Genomic DNA, 23,930 nt, shown 5'->3' with positions numbered 1-23,930 from the left:
ATTTGAAACCATTATTAGAATGGTTATTGGTGAGATTTATTATTTTAATTAATAATTGCAATAAGATATTATTTTCACTCGTGGTTTTAATATTTGTTATATGACAATATTTATTTATTTACAACCTTTGAGACATTTGACAGCTGCTGTGCCAATTTTAACTTTGAATTAAAAAAATATTTATTATGATAAAATAACAGTGTAAACTAATTGAATCAATTTTTAATGCATACGAATAGAGTACTTTAAAATGTCACATAAAGCCAAAGTCGTAGATCTGTATAAAACGGTAAGTTCCATCGATATATTTATATAAATAACAGGTGATAATATTATAGTCTATCGACGCGATCGCGGCTTGTTGTGGAGGGTGCGAGGGCTCTACCTGGCAGTGTGAGCAGAGCAAATACCAGGTAGATCCCCACAGCACTGCACGATGCTATCAACATTTCTATTGTTGACACTTCTCCAAAGCCCAACGTCAAAAGAATACTATTTTTTCAGTTACAAATAAAATATAACCAAACTCAAGGATACATTACCTAGAGTCTGTATTCTATAAGATGGCGTTCACGTCACGTCGTTTGCGGACGGAGAGCATTGTGCCATCACGTTCGACTGTTGCAAGTTTTCAATGGGAGGGAACGAGAGGGAATCCAGTGCTGAATGCTGAAGCAGGGGGAGAAACCGCACGCCAGCTTATAGAAGACAGACTCTAGGTACTTAGTTATTTGTAGATTACATTTTGGGTTTTTTGACTGGTTCTCCGCCGTCGCTCGCTGTCATCTGTCAGTGAGCGCAGTGTTGCCAACTGAATTATAATTATAGTACATTTTGGTCCGCGTACTACTAAAAATGTATAATACGTCAAAAATACCACGATTTTGAAAAATGGAATTAATTGAATTCGCCGGTAAAGCGTCAATGACATTGAGCTACTTTACCAGCTGCTTGTTGGCGAATTTGTAATCTGCCTGTAAAGTCGCCCAGTGTCATCATCGAACAAGCTAACAAGCAGATTGTAAACAATCTACCGAGAAAAGTTGACAGCAGGTCAACTTTACACGCTACACTCCGGCGTGTGGGCCTACTACGTCTGCGCAGTAGAGCGTAGTAGCGACCTCCCGGTAAAAAACGAACTACGTTCTGTCAAAATAGTCGGTAGCTTGTTGGCTTCTCAGTGAATGGAAAGTTTTGTGTGTCATCATCACAATCGCAGAAGCTGAAAAATAAAGCTAAATTCGCCAACAAACAGCTCGTAAAGTAGCTCAATGTAATTGACGCATTAGATTAGGTTGGGTTAGGTTTGGTTAGGCTAGGTTAGGTTAAATGGAAAAATGGAATTAATTGAATTTGCCGATTAGCATTTTTCGGTCGTAAGAGGTGTTTAAATAAAGCAGGGCATCGGAATTTCTTGAATTCTCTGTTATGTTTATGTAACAAACGAAAAACTTACATTTTCAACACGTCCTATAATTTTTGCCAAAATACTATCATTTCTTGGAGCGCGTGCTACAATTCGATGACAAAAAGATAGCTGAATTCCAAAATGGCGACTGACAGATAAAGACGGCGGAGTACCATTCAAAAGCACCTATATTTTTTGTGATTGATTACATTTTATTCATTTACTCACCTAAACAAGTATTAATAATGTTTCCATTTATAGCTTCTTCATCTAGGCCGGGATTGGCCACAGGGACACGATGTTTTCCGATCAAGATTGCACAATGCATTCATGAAAAACAAAGACGTTAGAGATCCGGAAAAAATTGATGCCTTACTTAAACATGGACAGTACATCGTCAAAGAAATAGAATCCTTGTACATGCTGAAGAAATATAGAACCATAAAAAGACGCTACTATGACTGATTAAACACTAGTAACATAATTAGGTAATAATATGACTATATTGTTGAATAAATTTGGTTTTCATTATCAATTTTTCTTCTTATTCAGTGCATTTTTCCATGTGGGGCTTTATACCGCTGTGACCACCAAACTAGACCATTACATTTTTTAATCCTAGACGGGTATGATTTTAATACTTACTCAATTTTAATATACTATAAAACATAATTATGAGGTGTTTATTTCGAAATACTGATATGTCCACAATTATATATTTATGTTTTTGTGTATGAAGACTTTCAAAACTTTAGTTTTTTCCATCATATTGTATTTTAAAATTGGAATACTATTCCTACCAGTATAATAATATCATGGCTGTGAACGTCATAGTGGCAATTTGAGGAACTATTTTTTGGTATATTTATACGTCTCTGACTTCCACCAGTATTTACCGCTGCATACAGTGTCATAAAACCGCAGTCAATTTATAATGGTTCCAGAATAGTATACGAACCTTTAAAATTTCAAATTTGGTAACATTTTGACTTTTTTTTGATTTTTCGATTTTGATTTTGGAAGTACATAACATGTACTATATTTCTATTATAATAGGTATATTCATAAAATATCAAATCCAGCTCTTGTTAGTTAGATAAAATTAAACCGGAGGTTGATTGCAAAGTCATATTATATATTCGTCGACCACCATTTTTTATATTGTACGACTAATTTTTTTTAATTTGTGTTTGAGTCAGAGTATGAACCTAATAGGTTGAGCAAGTGGCTGACATCCATTTCTCGTAAAAACAAAATCTGTTAATACAAACCTCTACTCTGTGGAGGCCCATATGATTCTATTAGGATCGTACATGGTCGAATAATAATAATTTTAAACATGTTTTATTATAAATTTTAATGACGCTTGGCGTTTTTTTGCGATTTATTCAATAACAAAAATACAATTGGGCATTTGTTTCTTTCTTTTGAAGTCATTGAGTTTTTAATCATTACATATTATTGTCAAATACAGAGCCGATCTAGAAATGAGGTAACTTTTAGTATGCCATTTGCACCGACTGGTCAGTGAGTCAGAGAATGAATTATGAACCGTCTGATATAATAAAATACAATAGTAGGTGGTTCAATGTATTGATTCTTACAATTGGCCTGAATTCCCAGGCAAACTATTTTGTAAGACTTCTGTATAGAAATATGTCATCTGTTTATTTAACATGATCTGAGCACATTGTCTGAAATTAGTTATAGAAAAGGAATTTTTTTGACCACATGTGAGCTTATCAGTATTTTTAAATATACGTCTTATATACATAATAATATATTATACTGATTTTTATAACCAAAACAAGTCCAAATTTTTTTCAGCAATAGAAAAAGCTCAATTCTCAATAGTAAACAATTAGGTATTGTTAAACTGAGATAACATTATGTAAATATTGATGTAATTAATTATTTAGTTTATAAATATTGTCAACTGTTATATAATAAAAAATTTGGTACAGATTGTTAGTGCTGGTTTATTATAGTAATACTATGAAAGTTATGAATGAAAAATATTATTCGGAATTATTGTAATTTTCGCCTTTATTAAGACTACTGAAATATGCCTTTTATTATTCTATGGTGATAATATGTTCGAGTAGTTAGCTAGTGTGGTAGTGGTATGAGAATAGGGGGCTTTAAGAATTTACAGTCAGTATCTTGGCGGAAAACATTTTATTAAGAGAAGAGCAGTTCAATAAACATTAGGTTACATTAGTTGAATGAGATTGTGTAAGATTAGTGATCCCAGACAACCTCGAGTGCTCATATTTATACTGTCCCAGGCAGTGGCGAAGACTCCATACTAGGCGATTATTTAAAGCCTACCTTCTTAAGAAAAATAATTTTTATTTTCATATTGACGTATTTATATAATCACAAATAATAATATATTATTCAATATGCCCAAAGACATCTGTCGTATAATTGTCATAATTTTACGATCTTTTCCCATATTTCAATAAGCACCATCTATGGCATCTCTCAAAAGTTTAAAAAAATAAAACACCGCATTTCGCTTCACATATTGTATAGGATTATTTTGGCGTGAATCGTCGGGTTTTTCAATATGAAGTATTTTTCTCATAATTTCAAGATGTCTGGCGTCCCACATACAAATCTACAAGTTGTTTCGTTAGGGCTTACATTGCTAGAGCACATTTATTCAAAATAATTAATAAGATAATTAAAAAAAAAAATTCCATGGGATTCAATCACATAAATATGTATTGATTGTTGTTAAAAATATAAAATAATTTATCTCGTGATTTTATTCATCTATTAGTTCACTCCTTAGACAATTTATATATCTGATATTGTACCTACCTAAGTCTGTGTTTTAAATATAGAAGTATTTTAAAATGTCTAGTTTTACGGGTTAAATTATAAATTGTTATGGAACATAATATATACACAACAACGGATATTTTCAAAGATGATAGGTAATATATTTTGAGTTTATGTGACGTTTATAAATGCTTAGGAAAATACATAAGTAATTCAAACCAATTGCTTATTTTTATAAACTAATTATAACAAATCAATTAAGCTTTTGAAATTTCATCGATTTAGCGTACCTATTCATCAGTAGTAATATTGGGTTATCTTCTTATTTCCCCTAAATATATCTGACAAGGATGGTTACTCCCACAGCCTACCTCTTTCAAAAAGTCACCCTTCGCCACTGGTCCCAGGGTGGTTGGATAACGGACATTTATAAGATCGTTTTCCCAGTAAGCGTAGTGTGTCACCCATGTTCCTGGGTATGATATGCGAGAGTTCCGGGCACGAGTAATAACCCCTTGCTGATATCGGCTCAGTGTGTTCACTTGATTATTTTCTGTAGTAGTTGTTTAAAATGACAGTATGGTGTTGCTTTAGGATGGTTTTTTACTCTTGACATAAATTTCAGTCTATGGTAGCCGTATGCTTTGTATGGAGTTTAAATTGTAATTTATTTGAAAATAATTAGTAGGTAGGTAATCCACTTACTGAATTGATCTAAAAGGAGGAAATGGAAATAAGATTACATATGAAAATTATGACAAAATTCACAGAGGTGAGAAATTGAATTGACTTTCATTATTAATAACGATTTTACCTTAGGGAGTTCGGTTTCAAGCAGTCCAACATATTATTTAAGATGACATTCTGGCCATTTGGACGCTAGATATTTTCCTTGTTGGTAGTAAAAAACGATGATTTCTGATACTTTATATTATGTTCCTGTACTGTAGATGCCAACATAAAGTTCCTAAAAATTGACAAAAATTTAGACATCTTTTTGTACATCCTTGGATGTGCTTCCCACCAAGCGCTGCGTGCAAGGTACCACCATACATACACCTACGGGCAGTAAAAAGGTTAAGCCGGGTACTCGTTAGCTAGCCGTAACCGTAACCGTTCCAGATACTGTAACCAACTCCAGATGCGAAATAATTATTTATTAGGCTTGCAAATTCATTATTTGGCATCCATACAGGTTACTGTATCTGCAAAAGTTATGGCTCGCTAACGAGTACCCGGCATTAGACAAAATAGTTTACAGTGTAGAATTGAGTTTTACTTCTTAATTTTGTGTGACTGAGCTCTACCGATAATAATATAATACTCGTATGTGTAAATAATTTATCGAAGTCTTGTATAATAAGTCTACTTTGGTTATTACAGGTTAGCCTTTGGTATAGGTCAGGGGTCAGCAAACCGCGCCACATGCGGCTCTTTGGCTATCGGCGTGCGGCTCTTTGCCAAATTCCCAATTCCCGATTTTCACAAAAACTTTTGCAAAATTGACAATTTTTATTTTTTGTCAGTGATTGTTCACTTATTATATTATATAATGACATTATCGCGAGACCAATTTTTCCTCTGTTATGGTTGATGTAAAAAGGTATGATTGTTGTTGTTTTAAATCCGCCCATTGCAAAAGTAGACAAATAAAATTTTTCTCCATTTGATATTGACACGAGCAATTTTGAAATACAATTTTATTAGTGTATTTAACAAGCAAAGAGTTATGGAGCTCCAAATTTGTAGGTCTTGCCACCAAAATTGAGGATTTGGAGACAGAAAAATGCAATTTAATTTCTCAATACGAGTGGAGCACTCTAAACCACATAAGGTAGAATGGTAGATACTACGATTTTTAATACATGGAATAGCTTTCCTAACTTATAATCGAGTCTACATAATATGTATGTGAACAATCATTTTCAAACATGAACAATATAAATAGCATTTAGAGAAGTCAAATAACCGATGAGAATTTGGAGTCGCGCTTGAAATTAAAAACTACAAGTTACATACCAAACATACAGAAACTCTCCAATGAAATGCAAGGAAGGTCATTGTTCACATTAGTTTTAAGGAATGCGTGAAAATTGTATGCTATTCATATTCTGTAAAAATTATATTTATGATTTCAACAATAAAAACATATATTTACGTTAGTTTTATTCGAGAAATCTTTATCACTTAATAAGTAAACAATTGTAAAATGTAATTAATTCATTTAAATATACATATGGCTCCTGAATTTTTTTTTAACCGTTGTGGCACTCATATTTGGCTCCTTTGGTCCAAGAGTTTGCCGACCTCTGGTATAGGTGATTGTATTGAGTATACAATGATAAGTATTGTATTGGGCTACAGGTATTCACTATTTGAAAAAATAGACTTAATAAAATTACCTTATACATTTTCCTTGAGTAAATGCACTTGGGAGGAATTGGTAACATTTTTTGGTTGATTATCAACAGGATTTTGTGAGTAAAATAAAACTGATAAGGACACGATAATAATAGATAAAACGGTGTAGATATTAATATCTATTCCAAATATTAAATAGCATGCTATGGCTGTAAATACTAATTCCAGAGCACTAGCGAATGTTTTTAAAATAGAATTCATAGTCTTAAGAAAGAAACCCGTCACTATACCTATCGCGGCGCTGTTCATCATTATAACAAGAACGTTAACCGTTAAAATGGACTGCAAAGAAGCCGAATCAAATATTTCTTTGCCGTTTCCTTTAAAAATTATTATGATAATGTTACCAACTATCGAATCGATATACATAAAAACATTATGTATATAAAAATCCACCTTAAAACCACTGTTCTTTAATAAATATTCAATATATACACCGGCTAAAGATGAACAGAAACCTTGAATGAGTATTAATACAGCACTTAAACTAAATATTTGGTTGACAATGTGGTTGTCCGTGGCGTCGTTTGACGCTCCGCTCTCACCAAAGTCTATGTGTTTGATCATGCAGCCAACAGTTAGCATGAACAGTGATGCCCATTGCCGTTTTGTCAAATGCTTCTTGAAAATGGCCTAAATAAGAGAAGACAAAATACATATTAATGAAAACATCACAAACATAACATTACTCGTTATATCGTTATATAACATTTTTCGCACCACATTCTATTTAAGCATAGAACATAAAAATATGAAAACCATCGTAAAAATCCCCTAAACAAGCATGGCATTCATAAACTACAAAAGAAGTTGTTTAATGTAATGAAGTGCTGAGCTGTCGGCGCTGGTAGGTACCTACTGACTTCACAAAGCTTGGATTTTTTACATGCAATTTCAACCATATGCGTAGATACTTTTTCAATGTTGTCGGCGAAAACACCAATTGGGTACTTAGACACTTAACTAGTGTCATAAACATAATCCGATCCCGGCGGCATCGGTCTAGTTAACTGCCCGGTCGGATTTTATTGCTTAGGGTCGAAAATGTTGTTTTTAAATGATCGACACATTAACAGTTTTGCTCGGTATACCCGAGAAGTAGTTTATTATAAAAGTGAATAAATGTATGGAGAAAATCATAAACTAAAATGTTAACGAATGTTTCCTCATTATATCCGAGATCTCGCTATTTCCGTGATCGTAATAACCAAATTCGACTGTACCTTGTTTTTTCCTCCACCATCCAATAAATAGAAAAGTTCATACAACGCCATACCAAAGTGAAAATTGATTCTTTAGTCAGTATGGACCAACAGAAGATTGGTAGTTTTTGAGATGTGCCTCTATAGACGTTCGATAAGGATTTCCTGTGCTGATCGCATCAATGATGAGATGAGAAGAAAACATAGTTACCATCAAATGTTGAAAAAAAACATGTTTTAACCATAGTTTCTACAATATGACATACTTAATATAGTTTAGTAATTAGTTCAACTCATAATGTATGGAGAATTAGTCGGCAGCAGAGGTGTAGGCGGAAAGAGATGATCTTGGCTAATACAACCCCCATAAATTGCTCAATGTTCAAGGTATCGGTGGTCTAATAATGATTGGCTTAAGATAAGGAGATTTATTGCAATTTTACAAATGATGTTGCAAGCAAGAAAGTATGTTGTAAATGTTTATATTACATATAACTACTTATCCAAGAGTCGTCTCAACGTATTTATGTTAGTTCAATTTATTGCCGCAGGCGAAAAATGTGGTTTTCAAGACGAATTATTATTCTGTGCCATATAAGTTTGAAAAGATTCATATTATTAAACTTGAAAAAAATATAAAGTGTATTTACTTAATTGCTTTTTAATGATACATGAACCGGAATGCAATATTTATTTTTTCCACGAGAAGGAGCGATAATTTTGGAGATTCCGGTGCGCTTCGGTTCATTTCGAGCACTGAATCTTGTATTTATTTGACAGCTGTCACTTGTTTCAACCAGCCGGATGCCACCTATTTCATTAAACAAATATATATAGTAAAAAATTATATTGCCATCTGTTAAGGCGATGCCTTTTACCTACCAGAGGCACCTAGCGGAAAAATACGAAGCTTGGAATTTCAGACATTTTTCTGATAATTTACAATTTTAACTGTGTTAATTAATAAATATGTATCTGAAAACATTGAAAATTTTTTTTTTAATATAAGTCGAAGATAAACTTACAATTTGTAATTTTTTTTTATAAAATGTGAATACTTACTATTAAAATTTTGTTTATTAAATTTTCCATGCTTAACTGAAGAGATTTTTGACTAATTCATAGATTTAATATTTTTTATATTTATTTAAAAAAATATCGATTTTTATAAAAATATCAAAAATCTCTTAGGCTTAAGCATGGAAAAATTAGACTAAAAATTAACAATAATAAAAATTAAAATAACGTAATAATGTCCATAAAATATATGTAATAATAAGATGGGGTCCTGCGACAAATTCACATTTTATAACATTTTTTTACAATTGTAAGTTTATCTTTGACTAAAAATAAAAAATATTTTTCTTTTTAATGTTTTCAGATACATATTTATTAATTAATACAGTTGAAATTATTGTAAATTATCAGAAAAAATGTCTCAAATTGCAAGCTTCGTATTTTTCCGCTAGGTGCCTCTGGTAGGTAAAGACATCGCCTTAATCCAAAAAAACGAATAGGTACTATTAAAAAAAAATGACAATTATTTATTAAAATTCTAATTCCAGCAAGTACCTTCGGTCAATAGTATTAATATGACAAATTATTGGTTTGCGTCTAGAATAATATTTTTCTTCTGACTACCAATGGCAGTAATTGCGCAATGGGCAGCATTTGTGTGCTTGATAATCGAAGGGGCTAAGGGTCGATCCCTCTCGTTGCCTTTGATTTTTATTTCTTCTGTCGAGTAAATTATAACGGCGATGGACAGACAGCCTGTGATGGACGGCGATTGCAGAGTATCCGCTTATGATGCCATAGGTAAGTGATGGCAAACCTATGGCACGCGAGATGGTTTTGCAAGCACGCGATTGTTTTATTTTGAAGAGAGAAAAATACTCATACTAATTTAAATACAAAAGTTTACAGATAAATTTAATATAAGTAGGTAAGTATAGTTATTTTAATATTAAAATAATTACAAGTTAAAAATCTACAAAGAGACAGTGTACATCTTGGGCGTATTCCCATTTCTTTTCAAAGATTTGGCGCAGTGTAAAGATTTGATCGGTAGTACTGCGGTTTCGTCTAAAGCCGCATTGGTAGTCACCAAGAATGTTTTCGGCATATGGTAGAATTCTTTCGAGAATAATGTTCGACAGAACTTTGTATGCAGTAAAAAGAAGAGAGATGCCACGGTAGTTTGCACAGTTGAGTTTGTCCCCTTTCTAACCCGCAAAAAACCCCTTTCAAAACCGCATATGACTATATTGATAGAGAAGCTCTCTGGAATATATTGAAAGAATTTGAAATACCCTCAAAACTTTATAAATATAATAAAAGTATGCATGGACGGATCCAGAAGTAGAATTCATATGCAGGGTAGTATATCAGAATCTTTTGAGGTGACAGCAGGACTAAAACAAGGCGACTCCCTATCACCAATGCTGTTCAACTTAGCTTTGGAGAACGCCTTTAGAGAAGCTCTGAAAGCAGAAGGTGGAGTTACCCTGAATGGGTCCGGTGGCGCATCCGCACAAACGCTGAGCTCTTCGACCGATACCAACCTAGAATCACTAATATTCTGAGGTCAAGAAGACTCAGATGGGCGGGCCACGTTGTACGATCTGAAAGATCTAGATCTCTCTATAGGATTTACAAAGGCACACCAGCTGGCACTCGACCTCTTGGCCGCCCTCGATGGAGATGGGCGGACAACATTCAAAGGGATGCGGAAAAGCTGGGGATAGTCAACTGGGAAGAGAGAGCGCTGGACAGAGATTCCTGGAGAAACGTTGTGCAGTCGGCCATGGACCTGAACGGCCCCTAGCGCCAGAAATACTACTACAAGATAAAAAGAACTTTTTATATACCACCTTTTTAAATTTTCTGTTGAATCGTATAAACTTGACAATTCTATGTATTAATAAAAACTTTTTATTTTACTTGATAGAAATACTGAATAAATATAGAATACTGAAATGCCATTTTGACATTTCATATTGATTTCCATAGTAACGCACGTATATATTAATAATTTAGTTGTTAGGACCCCATTGGCAACCAACAATAACAACTTTCCATACAAAACAGAATTAACTGAAAATGAATTCAATTTTGCTTAAAAATAGCTAAAAGTATTAAAAGAATGAATAATTGTCGTCGTGTTCTGATATATTCTAAAAGTTTCAAATGTCTAGCTAGTCGGGAAGTTAGTTTAAAATCTCAATCGTCCAATACAAATCTTGGACAAACAAGAAAAAATTTATACTAGATACACAAGAAAAAATCTGTACCGGACAAACAAGAATACAAGCTAATAAAAACGTGGTAAAATAATGACGACATTTCCATGGGTATTTTCTTCGGTTTTTAATATTATTTTTACCAGTAATATTTACCAATCGATGCGCAGACGAAAACGACAAAACTCATGCATAAATGACAGATCGCATTGTATAAAAAATATTAAGAATAAGCATTATGTTTAATCTGAATATATAATTGCACAGATTGGTCATAAAATCCTACACACAATATTATCACACTGACCTCATCAGGCGGCGGAGGAAACCGCACCGCGAACCCTTGATTTTGATCGATTTACAATGCTTGAGACCACTGTAGTGAAATAATGCCCCATTTGATTACAGCAATTCAGATGTCAATTTGTGCGTAAAGAACCAAGCTAAGTAATACAGTAACAAACAATTAAATTTCGTTGCTACCCACAAAAATGGCTGTATCCAAAGAGATTGAAGACCTGTATTTTGTGTCTAATAGGTTTATATAAACAAGTAATTTTATACACAATATGTCAAAAACGAACCCATGTTATATTTTTATTTCATAAAATATTTTCAAAATACACATGTGTAAATAGGTAGGTAATATCCCCCGACCATGTCCGATCCTAATAGGATCATATGGGCCTCCACAGGGTAGAGGTTTGTATTAACAGATTTTGTTTTTTACGAGAAATGGATATCAGCCACTTGCTCAACCTGTTAGGTCCATACCCTGACTCACACACAAATTGAAAAACAATATGTGTACTTGCCAGACCCAGGATTCGAGCCTGAGACCCACGGCGTGATAGTCCAACACTTATGCCGCGCGGCCACTGTGGGTGTTTAGGCAGGCCACGCGTTGTTTAGGTGCGGAAAATAAAGGAATGAATACCGTCATTCAACTTTCGAAAGCAGTTGCGGTTTTCCAGTAAGTGGTCGATGCGGTCTCTTCGTTAGAAAGTACCGACATCTTAGTTTAAAGACATCACAAGAGGGCTTCCACAATAATAGTCAGTAGCTAAGACCTCCATGAACCTAAAACCATTGCTGTTTGAGAGTAGGTTACGTAGAAATGCTCAGTAGAACATGTATTATGTACGTCATTTTTTTCAAGACCTTTGTTGCATTTTTGTCAGTAGTTTTAGATAGTAATAATTATTACAAGATTAAAAAGTTTTTAAATTTTCTGTTGAATCATATAAACTTGACAATTCACAAGACAAGATTTGTACTGAATAAACAACCACCGGACAAACAAGAATACGAGCTAAGAAAAACGTGGTAATAAAAAATAGGTTGATATGCACAGAACAATTTTGCATAGGTGCAATTTGAGACTGGACATGAGAGCGGACGACATTTTAAGTTTGATTAAGGCACTTATCCTAGGGACGTCACTGTAGATAATACCTATTGTTTCTACGTCACATGCAAAGCTTGCGAATTGCGAATCGAGATTTCTCGAGAAATAATGAGAAAATTCCCGAAAAAGCGCCGGCACCTTCAGGGTCTGTAGATATATAATTTAAAACAATTTTTAAATAGTGTGTTTTATTACTGTAGCTTACCAGACGTCCCGGTTTCACACATTGGTCCCGGCCGGTCTGGCATTTTGTCCCGGCTTTTCGCGTATGAATGATTGTCAATAATAAATTGTCATGATTGACCGTAGTAGCGTATATGTGATGAGACAGCGGTGAAGGTGCGAAAAAGGTTCATTCCAGCGAGAAATACGACTGGTACAACAATAAATAAATAAAAGATTTTAAATTTCTGCTGCAGGTCTGCATTCTTCTTTTGTATTTCATCCTTTAAAACAATTTTTGGTGGTTAAATTTGTTTCTTTGCCATTTATCCCGTTCTGTCCCGGCTTAGAATTTCATAATTAATTATGGTTAGCCTATTTATTAGGTGCCTACTGAATGAACTAATGTGATTAATTTATTTATATGTACATACCACAAGTAGAGATTCCAACCCTGGGATCCCGAGCTATTTTCGATACCTATGAATCCCGGGATTGATAAACATAATCCCGAAACTTTCGGGATTGAAATTGAATTGAATTGATTCAATTTTTAAGGAAAATAAAATAAAAATGAAATTACAACAGAAAAAAATACTTTTAATAACAAATCACTACATTAGAAATAAACTGAGTTTGAATGAAGTTTGATTTATACCCATGTGTAAGTTGCCGATTCATTTTATTTTTTCACATAAATTAATGAAAATGAGAAAGATTGGAAAAAACAATGCTTCGCACTTTTAACAAAGTAATTCCACCATGATCTCGTACGTTTTATGGCAGTTTCATATTTGGCTGACTATTTAGATTTATGAAGCGGAAAGGCCGTAAGTACACTATGATTATTTGCTTTACTATTTTAATTCTCGCTAATCCATTCATTAAGTCTTTACTATCAGAAACAGCAATCTCATATTAAACTCACATTATTATTTATATTACAATATTATTTACTCCATTAAACTTATGTATTTCCAAGATTGAACGTATACAATATTAACAATAAATGTCTTAAATAGTATAAATTATACTAGATTTATTTTTGATCGATTTTATCAATGTTATTTGTATAAATATTACATTTTATATTAACAATGGAAAAAAATGCCAATCCCGGGACCAGTCCCGGGATTGTCAAACTGTTAATCCGAAATCCCGGGATAAGAATTTTAGCTCGGGATTGGACTCCCTAACCACAAGTATATATTGAAGCTGCCGAAAGGTGAAACCGGAATAGTTACACAGTTTTAATAAATTAGATCTAGTAGGTAGCCAATTGACATATATAAATACGTCAATGAGGTAGTCACAGTCATTAGGAATAATTTAATAACTCAATAAAATAAAACAAAATAAAAATATTTAGACAACGAAAAGTTGAATTAATTGGAATACAGGTTATTCTTCTTCAACACTTTGATATCAATATATTACATCATTTTATTATATATTTATCATTAGACTTTTTATATGAATAACCTTGCCATTGAATTTTATGGTCGCATTTGATACTACGTTGTTATTATCGGATCCCAATTTTACAGGATCACTGACAATATTAATAGGGATGATGGGCTATGTTTGAAAATGTTATGGGTTCCGATACTTTCGCGCAAATAAAATATCTGATCTGGTATCTCTGATGGTCACAAGTGAATAGTATGTATACTAATCAGCCCTAATTCCACTCAGAAAAACTGATATTTGACCCTCTTTTGATTCAAGCGGTGTTCGCATTAGTATACACCTAATACATTATTTATTACGACCGAGGAGCATAGAGCCTGAAACGTTGAAAGAAGAAGAAATTCGCGGTTACAGCCTAAAAATCTCGTACTTTAGTTTTATATCATAACATTCCACCAAAAATTAACAGCTAACGGCATTGTAGTTATTGTTAGAAGCCATCCATAGCCTGAAACCAGCAAGTCAGAAATAGTGGGAACTGAAATACCTAACGGGTAAGGAGAAGCAGGCAACCGATCTCGAGTAAGGAAGGAAACTCACACATTCAAAACCCTGCGTGAAAATTTACTGTATTGGTATATAGACTATATTTTATAGCCTATCGGAATTCTATTTATTATCTGTTCTGTGCCTGAAACCGTATGCGGTTTAGAAACGTGTGCCATATTAAACTTATGATTTCTGTTCATGTATAATATATATTTTCACAAAGTATATTAGAAGTATCTGATCGTATCCGTTTACACTTTATACCATACTCTTACAAACTAGTGAAAATATATCTTCATGAACAGAAATCATCAGTTTAGTATGGCAACATGGTTCTAAACCGCGTACGGTACGTACTTTTAGTGTATTTGGGCGCCTGAATAGTATTTATTTTTAAAAGTTGTGTCTTAAGCATAAAGCGTTCAACCAACGCTCACGTATGCGTGTGAAACATGAACTTTCAATGTAAGAAAAATCCAAAAAATAATCTGCAACGTGACAAGGAAAGGTGCATGTTGGGCACAACGCGTAAATATCACAAAATAAACCAATGGATAAGGAAGCAGACAAGAGTAAGCGATGTAATAGAGGTCGCTAAGCAGATGGGGCACTAAATGCCCACATATACACCCTAAAACCCGCTGGATAAACGAACTCATAAAGTTCGGTAGATGTACGTGGCAGCGAAGAACTAAGGACCGAGTGGAAGGAGCTAGGGGAGGCCTTCTCCAGCAGTGGAGCGATGTGATGAGTTATTAAAAATTGTATACCTGAAATAGAACAGCGGTCAAGACAACTCTGAACTGCAGTAACACGAAATATGTGGTGGGGTCAAACAGCGATAGATTGATGAAGGAGAGATTGTTGTAGAAGCAGTACAACAAAGATGGTACGAAGTAAAATCCAAGAAGTCCAATATTTTCGCGGACCACCTTGATCATTGTGGTAAACTTTTCACTGAAAGAGAAAATAATATATTGTATTTAGTCAAGAGGTCAAAATTCTTGAATCGGAATGGTTGCTCCTATTATGTATTTTCTAATGTTTAAATTTTGTTTTACCTACACAGAATTTTTACTATGATTAAAAGACATTTTATAAACGTTTTATCTTACAACCCACGTTGATTTTTTAACATTTAGCCGGCTCGCACATCACAACTCGCCTTGTGTGCCTGACGGCCATAAATCAAACCTTGTGAGACTGCCGACGAATGTTGCATGCTACAACCTCGCACATCTGCCTAGCGGCAAACGTCAAACGCGAAAAAGGAGAAGTCTCTCGTCTGCCATTTTTATTGTGTTGATTGTATGAACAAACGTCAAACGCGGTGACCAGCGATGAGCGAGCAATGACAGTGTAGACAGAGACAGAGACAGAAATGGCCGATCCGTCGAATGTGCGCTTGCGCGGAGTCGACTTTTTTTTAGATACAACATGCAGGCTGAAGCAAATTTGACATGTTGCATCTGCGGATCGTCTCGCGTTGCAGTTGCATCGGCCAATCTGCGAAGCTCCATTTGATAACGTTTGTTTCTTGGTTTACGATGACGTCACATCGACGAATTCGTCGTAAGACGCATGCGGCGAGTTCTGATGTGCGAGCCCTTTTATAGTGTGGTTGATTTGTTAGACATAGTGCGATTTATTGCGGTATTTTTTTATTTTTAGAATTATTAATAATAATTCTTCTTCTTCTTACACGGCGACACATCCCGGGGTGGGATTTGGCCTCCTCCACAACCGCTCTTCACTCACTCCGGTCTCTCGCCACACTTCTCCAGTTACCGGGTCTTCCTATATGAAGCCAGTCCACTTCTACGGCGTCAGCCCATCTCCTTCTTGGACGGCCTCTGGGTCTCTTCAGTTGGGGTAGCCACTTTGTCATGATCCTTGGCGCTCTAACTTCAGGCATTCTCTCCACATGTCCCGCCCATCGTAGTCTTTAGGACTTACAGTATCTTATGATTGTTTGCTGTTCAATCAGCTCTTCCAACTCGTGGTTCATTTTTATTCTGTAGTTCCCATTTTCCAACGCGGGTCCAAAGATTTTGCGGAGTATTTTGCGCTCGAAGACAGCTAATTTGTTTTCCTCGTTTTGAGTTAAGCACCAAGTCTGACAACCGTAAGTGACCACTGGCCTTATAATTGAAGATCTTGGCATAAAAACAGCAAATGTCACAAAGGTCATTTTTTTCAGGAGAGGGTAAAAACATAATATCTTGGTTGTCAAACACATTTTTAATAATTTGACAATGAAGATTCATGGAGGAGCCTTATATGCACTGCATGTATGTAAATAAAATATCAAATTGATGTTTGTTAAATAGATATTTAAAAAGAAATGAATGTGACATTTGCTGTTTTTACACAATTTTTGGACCTTTGTCGTTTTTATAACAAAATTGAAATCATGGAAAAGCAAATAGTATGAATAAAATTATAATTTTATTAAATAAAACAAAAAATATATATTTCTGTTATTTTTTAATCATAATACTACATTTAAGAAGGTTTTGACACATCATAACCAATTATTAAGCTACGTACTTACATGTTTTAAAAAAATCTTCAATTAAATATTTAAAATAAATCAATCATGTGCATATTACTACTGATTAGTCTTGATCACTCACACCTTCACTGTCTTCTTCAACGTTATCATTTGTATCATTGTCACACGGCAAATTTTCATAAAATGATGCATTTATTGGATTTTGTAAATACTTAGTTAATTTTAAAATATCTTTTTTCTTTGCGCCTTTCAATGGAATTAAGCCATCATATGCTGGCTTAAACGCAATCGTGACTGGCATTTGATGTCTTTTCACTATATTGAATCTATCCCACAGTCCAGAGAAACTGAGATGTTTGCAAAGCACTTCTCCCTTACAATCCTTGTCTATTTTGTACATTCTAACTTGCCTAAGATGAAAATCTCTGCCAAAGGATGACTTAAAGTAAGGCTTTAACGTATCTTTAATATTTAAAAAATCTTTTTGCTCCGGTTTCTCCAAAATAAAGGGCCCAGGAGTTTTTCTGGCATCCAATACAACTTTATCCTAATCCTCTGGCACGTCTGCAAGGATTGTTTTCCTTGCACTGCTGAACAAATGAAAGTCAGCGTCATTTGGTAAAAATGTGTGCCCTCTGATAGGAAATATATGGATGACTCTTGATGATTTTTTTTTAATACATGTATCACCATATACCAAAACCAAATCATAACAAAATTTTTGTTTTGTCCAGCACATCCGTCACTCAAAATATACAATGTTTTCGTGCCTGCTGGCAGATGGTGGTTTATGTAATGTAGTAACAAAGATGTTACATCATTTTGACCTCGTTTGGCGAATCCTTCATGATACGTGTACATATATACATCATTTCTGGCCAAGTCATGTATCCCAAAAATGTAATACCATAGCTGTCTGGAATAAAATACCGCATTTGTTACCATATTCGGTAAAGGCAAATTTTGCATAAAATCAAACGATATGACTGTGGTATCACTTGAACCACTTGCGAGTTCTTTTAATCTTCGCTTCGTTGTAGTAAACTGTTGTGCTTTAGCCAGGTGAAGTTGATAATCTATCTCAATCTTACGTTTTTCATCTTCAGAGAGATCGGGTAATTTCAGTTTGGTTGTAACTGAATCACAGTATGAACACGTATCGCTTCGAGGAGCTCCAAATGACAAATTATATCTAGTTGTAAATACTCTGTAGTATGTGTCATAGTTTAGTTGAAGCCTGTATTTACTTAAAAACATCTCGTGCATTTTCATAATAGTCAAATTTTCCGGAAGATACCTAACATTCTTATTTTTCGCGAAAGAATAATGACTTTGACGTGCCTTAAATGATTGTATATGAATGTGAATCAACTGAATCACTGATTCAGGCACTGCTCTTGGGCGATTTGGATGCTTTTCTCGTTTGTCCATAGGAGCCGAACCCGAAAATGTGATGTTGTCTTGAATACGTCGCAGCCGGGAATGCGTAATACCATGTATTGCCACAAATGCCTTCATACAGACTTCTTCGTTAATACCATCAGATGTAGATCGTATCTAAAGTAAATAAAGAGAAAAAATAATTAATTTTTCAAACACATTATCATTAGGTATAATAGGTGTAATGCCTAATTTGAATGTACATTTTTTATTAATTCAATGAATACTCACTTTATATTTATATGATGCTGAATGCTTGAATATACCATGATCATTGACATCATTTATTATTATCGGAGTATTTTTTCTGGGACGTCTTCTCTTGATCGGTACTACTTCTATACATCCAGATATATAGCCATCTTGTTGATTTTTAGAATCCATTTCATAAAAATTCTCAAATATTTCTTTCCGTAAATCTTCATTTATTTTTGTAAAACAATGAAACCTCTTGCACCTGGAAACATAATAATCAATTAAATACAATCCTACATAATATACTTTATTACAATCATACATACATTTACATAAAACAACATAGTAAATACAATGCTTTGCATTCGAAAGAAGTCATAACTTCAAAGTAATCACAGCCATTGTGAACTAAATTTAATCACACAAACTATTCAGCATAGTAAATATTTTAGTACGTATTAATAATGTATAAGTTTTTAATTGAATATATGTTATGAATACATAATTATTCCTACCTGCAATCTTCACCGATAACTTTTTTTGAGAGTCGTTTCCCAACATGATTGACATGATCACTTCCCTTTATTTTGGCGGTTTTTATTAATGTTTGCTTGGTTTTATTAACTTTTCTCTTACGAGGCGTTTCGGATGTCTGTATCCTATTACATTCTATGATAAAATATACAAACAATCGTTAAGGAACTTCATAAAATGGCAATGCCAATGACTGAACGAATGAAAGATAATTTTGACAGGTCAGGCACTAACAAGTATGGAATGTATACTAACGCCTAACGCCGCCTGGTGATAAAAGTGTGGAACTACTGGACCTTTGTTGTTTTCAAACAAAATTCCTTGGACTATTGCTGTTTTTAGAAAAGTGGCATATTTTTGAGAGCGGATTTGAGGGACTTATGATTTTTTTTAAAAATATATCTTTGCACAGTTGTATGTAACCATACATAGGGAATATAGAAATGCAATAAAATGAAAATGGAAAAAAGTGGACATTTGATGTTTTTATGCCAAGATCTTCAATTGTTTTATATATTAGAAGTTTACTTCTTCGGCCTAGAATTTTCGACCCCACGAGATAAGGTGGATTTTTATCTCCTCTGCTCTCTTATTTTGGGTATTTATGCTGGATCCGAGATACGTGAACTTGTCCACCCCTTCATATGCATGCAGGTCCTATGTCTATATTCTGCTAGTTTTTGACTGGTTTATATGCAGACCAGCGTTTTCTGCTTGAGTGCTTCGTGAGTCAGAGTATGGGCCTAATACGTTGGACAAGTGGCTAACATCCATTTCTCGTTGAAAGAAATCCTCTACTATGTGGAGGCCCATATGATATTATTAGATGGTAAAAAAAATATCCTGGCAATATCTGCACCTTATTGCACCCACAATGGCCGCAGCGTCGTGGATCCCAGGTTCGAATCCTGGGTCTGGCAAGTCCTACACATATTGTTTTTCAATTTGTGTATGAATCAGAGTACGGGCCTAATAGGTTGAGCAAGTGGCTGACATCCATTTCTCGTAAAAACAAAAATCTGTTAATACAAACCTCCACCCTGTGGAGGCCCATATTATGATCTTATTAGGATCGCTCATGGTCGGAAAAAAATATCTGCACAATTAATAATTTATAGAATTGTCGGTTTAACAGATTTTGACAGATACGAGAGATAATAATATGAAGTTAGCTACATGTTAATCAGCAATATAATTAATGACTTACTCCTAAACCTTAGTAGTCGTAATTTATGTTATTTAGGCCTCCAAATAAGGATTTCTTCAACGTCTTTGGTTTTTCATAAGGTTAGATAACATGAATTTTGTCATGTTAAATAGATCATAATAATCACAGTAGGTACCTATATAATATTGAATACACAATGTTGTTTAAATGTAATTTTTACACATTGAGCCAATATACGTGTCTGCATCGATTTTTAGCTTTGTAATATAAGTGCAATTTGGTAAACTGGGAGAATGAGCAAAAACTACATTTTTAAATCACCAATTGCATAACGATCCTGTATTGTAATTAATTATAAAATAATGCAAAAAAACTTATCATAAAAACGAGTTTATCAATTCATTTTATAATATTTACATAATTATGTTTTACAGAACTTAAAGCAGCGATTTTTATATTCAAATATAACTAGTTTTTGTTAAGTTGTCATTAAATTACACGTGGTCATAACACTGTATGGAATCAACACAATATGTAAATTTTAACCTATTTCGAAATACATGTCTGTTTATAATATGTTAGAGTTTAGAATTTAAATGTATCCAATTTTTAGAAATATGTACATACTATTTTAATTGAAAAAAAAAACACATTTAAAATTTACGCTATGGCAGGGGGGGGGGGGGGGGGGCAAACTTTTTGGCTGGAGGGCCAAATTCAAGAATTCAAAATGAGCGGCGGGCCACAAGTAAAATATCATTTTTAGATATACACTATTTATTATCACGAAAAATAAACATTACAAAAAAATTAATGAGAAGAATTTTTTAAATTCAGGTGTTAATTTTGTAGTTGATATTCTCAAAACTGCTTGTAAATGGGCATCGGAGATATTTGATTGTAAATAATTTTTATTGAGGTTCATGATCGAAAATGTTTGTTGACATATATAGGTTGATCCAAAAATAACAGACATTTTTCTTGCATAATCTTTACGTTGATCGAATTTGTCTGAATTAAGGGCATTGTAAAATTTGGAGATTTAATCATGACGATGAAATTCTCTTAAATCAGTGTCACACTGCAGATCAATAATCTCAAGTTGTAGCTCTGTCGGTACACTATCAATATCTATTAAAATGGATCGCGTACTATTGCTAAACACATTTTAATCTATTGTCAATATTTTTTAAAAATATATAAAAAAGTTATTCGTTATCAGAAGTACAATTAGTGATATCGGGCCGCAAAAAAATACCCGGCGGGCCACAAGCGGCCCGCGGGCTGCAGTTTGCCCCCCCCCCTGCACTATGGGAATGGAACCCAGAAGATGAAGATGGATGAAGTCGAATAAAAGTCTATAAAATATCTGTTACTCACTTTTTACAATATAAAACGACTGAAGCGATCAATTTAAACACTTCTGTGAGTAATACAACCATTGTTGTATTATATGCGTAATTATTTTCGGAGGTTTGCGAAGCTGTCACTAAGATTCCTGAAAATATTAATTATGAAAAGATAAAATAAACCATCGCATCCATTTGAATTTAAGTCCTCAAATTTATAATATTTAATTCAAAAATAAAATAGGTGTATATTTCATTTGAAATGTTTAAATTGAATTAAAAATAAATTGTTAAAAATTCACCACATTAGTTATTATAGAAAATCAATACGGGTTTTTCTGTAACATCGATGAAATACTAATACATACGACCAATATATTATTTTGATTAACACACAATAACATTGATGGTTATGGTGGCGTATACACATTATTAGAGAGTAATAATATACTGTAATAGATGGTTGGGTTTTCACCGCTTGATATATTATAATAATGGTCTCTGCAACGAGCCCGAAACGTCAAGGAAAGAAGTAAGAAGTACACACGGTGGAAACCCAAACATCTATTACGATAAAAAAGCAACCGCGAAAGTCTCAAACGAGTGTAAATTTTGTTAAAAATGCTATGCATTTTATAATTTCGTTTCGGTTAGGTAAGGTTAGGTACATATTGCTAGCACTATAAGAAACAATTCGAATAAGAATATTATGCTCTGTCTAATACGATACAGATAAAAAGCTATATTAATTGGAGAATCATAAAACCGACCAAAAGATAAATTAATATGGGGAGGTAAACAAGAATAATAACTAATTCTTAATAAAAATGGTTCTCACCTTGATTTATAAACAAGAACATGTATGATAAAAAAATTACAATACTTAATTTAGAAGGGAACAGTTCCTTCCATTTTATTTGAAGCATTTTAATGCCTTTTTAAATTAATTGAAAGTTAATTTCCGATTCACACCTATCACTGATATCCATACTTTTAAAAATATATTATACGTACTGAAATATAAAATTTTACTTTCGATATTATCAGCGTTGCCAACTTGGTATTTTAATAGTCAGATATATTTTAAACTATATATAATATGGCTTGCAAAAATCGCGTTTAGTATGGGGCGTAAATTCTAGTGTTTTTCATGCCAAATTTATGCAATCGTTAGGTTTCATTAATAAATAACTGGCCATGCAACAAAAAAATGAAGTCACAGAATGCCGAAGATCGAATCTCAACGCGGTAACTAAAACAGGCAATACATCTTAACTTCGGAATTGAATTAACCAATTGCTTGCATTTTTTACGACTATTTATGCATAATAGGTATATCGATTTATGTTGTTCATCTTTTTAAATTAAAAATAAAGATGTTTTTTTTTTATATTCTTGTCCTTTATTTTTCCGGGAAAATATGATCACCGGTAGTATATTCTGCCCCCATAAGCAAAAGGGCAGCCAGCTATTTGCCAAAGTCACATTTTTTGAGATAATGAGACATTAACGTTTTTTCAACTTTTCTTAATATGTTTTTAAATAATGTGGATAAATCATTTGATATATTATGGTACAAGCAAAAACCAGTATATTTTCAATCGATGCTGTGTTTTTGCTTATGAAACTCGTTATAATGTCTTTTTGTTTAGAATAACTATCGTTTTTGTGAAAAAAAAACGAAAAACAATATGTCGATTATTATACTGAAATTAATTTTATACCGCTTTTGAATTTATGTCAAATGGTTCAGAATTTCACGTAGAGTATTATCTGTGTACTAACTCAATTTGTGATTTTTGTCGAAAAGCTGCCTTTTTCCTTATGAGGGCAGTATTGGTAAAGAAGGGTTTTATCGATATTCATAAAAACAAATCCCTCACATTTTTTCATTAGAAAATAATTTTGCTTTTATCGTCGATTTTTTCAGCGTTTATGCAAAGTTTCGCCTCTTTCTTCCGAGGTTATTTTTCTCGATGTCAAACGATAACTGTTTTGTTCATTATTAGAAGATCTAGCGTGTTTTAACGATTTTTTTTCTTATCTCGTTTGTCACATCAACGAGATTTGGCAATACTATCCGAAAACATAATATAGTACAGATTGTTTGCGTCATAGTTATAGTGAATTACTTCGT

The 23,930-nt window shown here is 33.5% G+C and overlaps 2 protein-coding genes across 7 annotated transcripts; one reads left to right on the top strand and one right to left on the bottom strand.

Annotated features, from left to right (window-relative positions):
* The first annotated feature begins 120 nt into the window (after window positions 1–120).
* Window positions 121–5,742, top strand: osi (electron transfer flavoprotein regulatory factor orsai). 2 transcript variants are annotated; one of them, XM_085957982.1, is made up of 3 exons: window positions 121–289; window positions 1,670–1,896; window positions 5,582–5,742. In XM_085957982.1, the coding sequence occupies exons 1-2, from the start codon at window positions 251–253 to the stop codon at window positions 1,871–1,873; spliced, it is 243 nt and encodes an 80-aa protein (XP_085814108.1). In that variant the 5' UTR covers window positions 121–250; the 3' UTR covers window positions 1,874–1,896; window positions 5,582–5,742. The 2 variants fall into 2 exon arrangements, with proteins under 2 accessions (XP_085814108.1, XP_085814100.1); XM_085957974.1 differs by lacking the exon at window positions 5,582–5,742 and having other exon boundaries at window positions 1,670–1,943.
* On the bottom strand, window positions 3,569–22,835 carry LOC147078265 (UDP-galactose transporter senju-like). Of its 5 annotated transcripts, none has more exons than XR_015071913.1 (6): window positions 22,632–22,808; window positions 21,825–21,942; window positions 15,363–15,549; window positions 7,165–7,252; window positions 5,013–5,165; window positions 3,569–4,912 (listed from the first exon to the last, which is right to left on the bottom strand). XR_015071913.1 is itself a non-coding variant. In XM_085957954.1 (5 exons), the coding sequence occupies exons 1-5, from the start codon at window positions 22,717–22,719 to the stop codon at window positions 5,125–5,127; spliced, it is 522 nt and encodes a 173-aa protein (XP_085814080.1). In that variant the 5' UTR covers window positions 22,720–22,790; the 3' UTR covers window positions 4,995–5,124. The 5 variants fall into 5 exon arrangements, 3 of the variants coding, with proteins under 3 accessions (XP_085814080.1, XP_085814063.1, XP_085814073.1); XR_015071914.1 differs by lacking the exon at window positions 22,632–22,808 and adding an exon at window positions 22,096–22,421 and having other exon boundaries at window positions 3,574–4,912; XM_085957954.1 differs by lacking the exon at window positions 3,569–4,912 and having other exon boundaries at window positions 4,995–5,165; window positions 22,632–22,790.
* Window positions 22,836–23,930: the final 1,095 nt, after the last annotated feature.

The sequence above is a fragment of the Rhyacophila brunnea genome, unplaced genomic scaffold (assembly GCF_057557595.1).
Source record: "Rhyacophila brunnea isolate RB1 unplaced genomic scaffold, BYU_Rbru_1.0 scaffold_11, whole genome shotgun sequence".
NCBI classification, from domain to species: Eukaryota; Metazoa; Arthropoda; class Insecta; order Trichoptera; family Rhyacophilidae; genus Rhyacophila; species Rhyacophila brunnea.
The sequence above is the reverse complement of the archived record's forward strand: the minus strand, read 5'-3'. Positions and strand labels throughout refer to the sequence as shown.

What these genes read in the sequence shown, in the direction of transcription:
- osi (XM_085957982.1), top strand. Translation starts at nt 251, where the DNA reads ATGTCACATAAAGCCAAAGTCGTAGATCTGTATAAAACG. An exon ending in TCGTAGATCTGTATAAAACG is followed by an intron (nt 290 to 1,669) that starts GTAAGTTCCATC and finishes TTCCATTTATAG; the next exon opens with CTTCTTCATCTAGGCCGGGA.
- LOC147078265 (XM_085957937.1), bottom strand. Translation starts at nt 22,719, where the DNA reads ATGCTTCAAATAAAATGGAAGGAACTGTTCCCTTCTAAATTAAGTATT. An exon ending in GTTCTTGTTTATAAATCAAG is followed by an intron (nt 21,943 to 22,631) that starts GTGAGAACCATT and finishes TAATATTTTCAG; the next exon opens with GAATCTTAGTGACAGCTTCG. An exon ending in GTCGTTTTATATTGTAAAAA is followed by an intron (nt 15,550 to 21,824) that starts GTGAGTAACAGA and finishes TTTCTCTTTCAG; the next exon opens with TGAAAAGTTTACCACAATGA.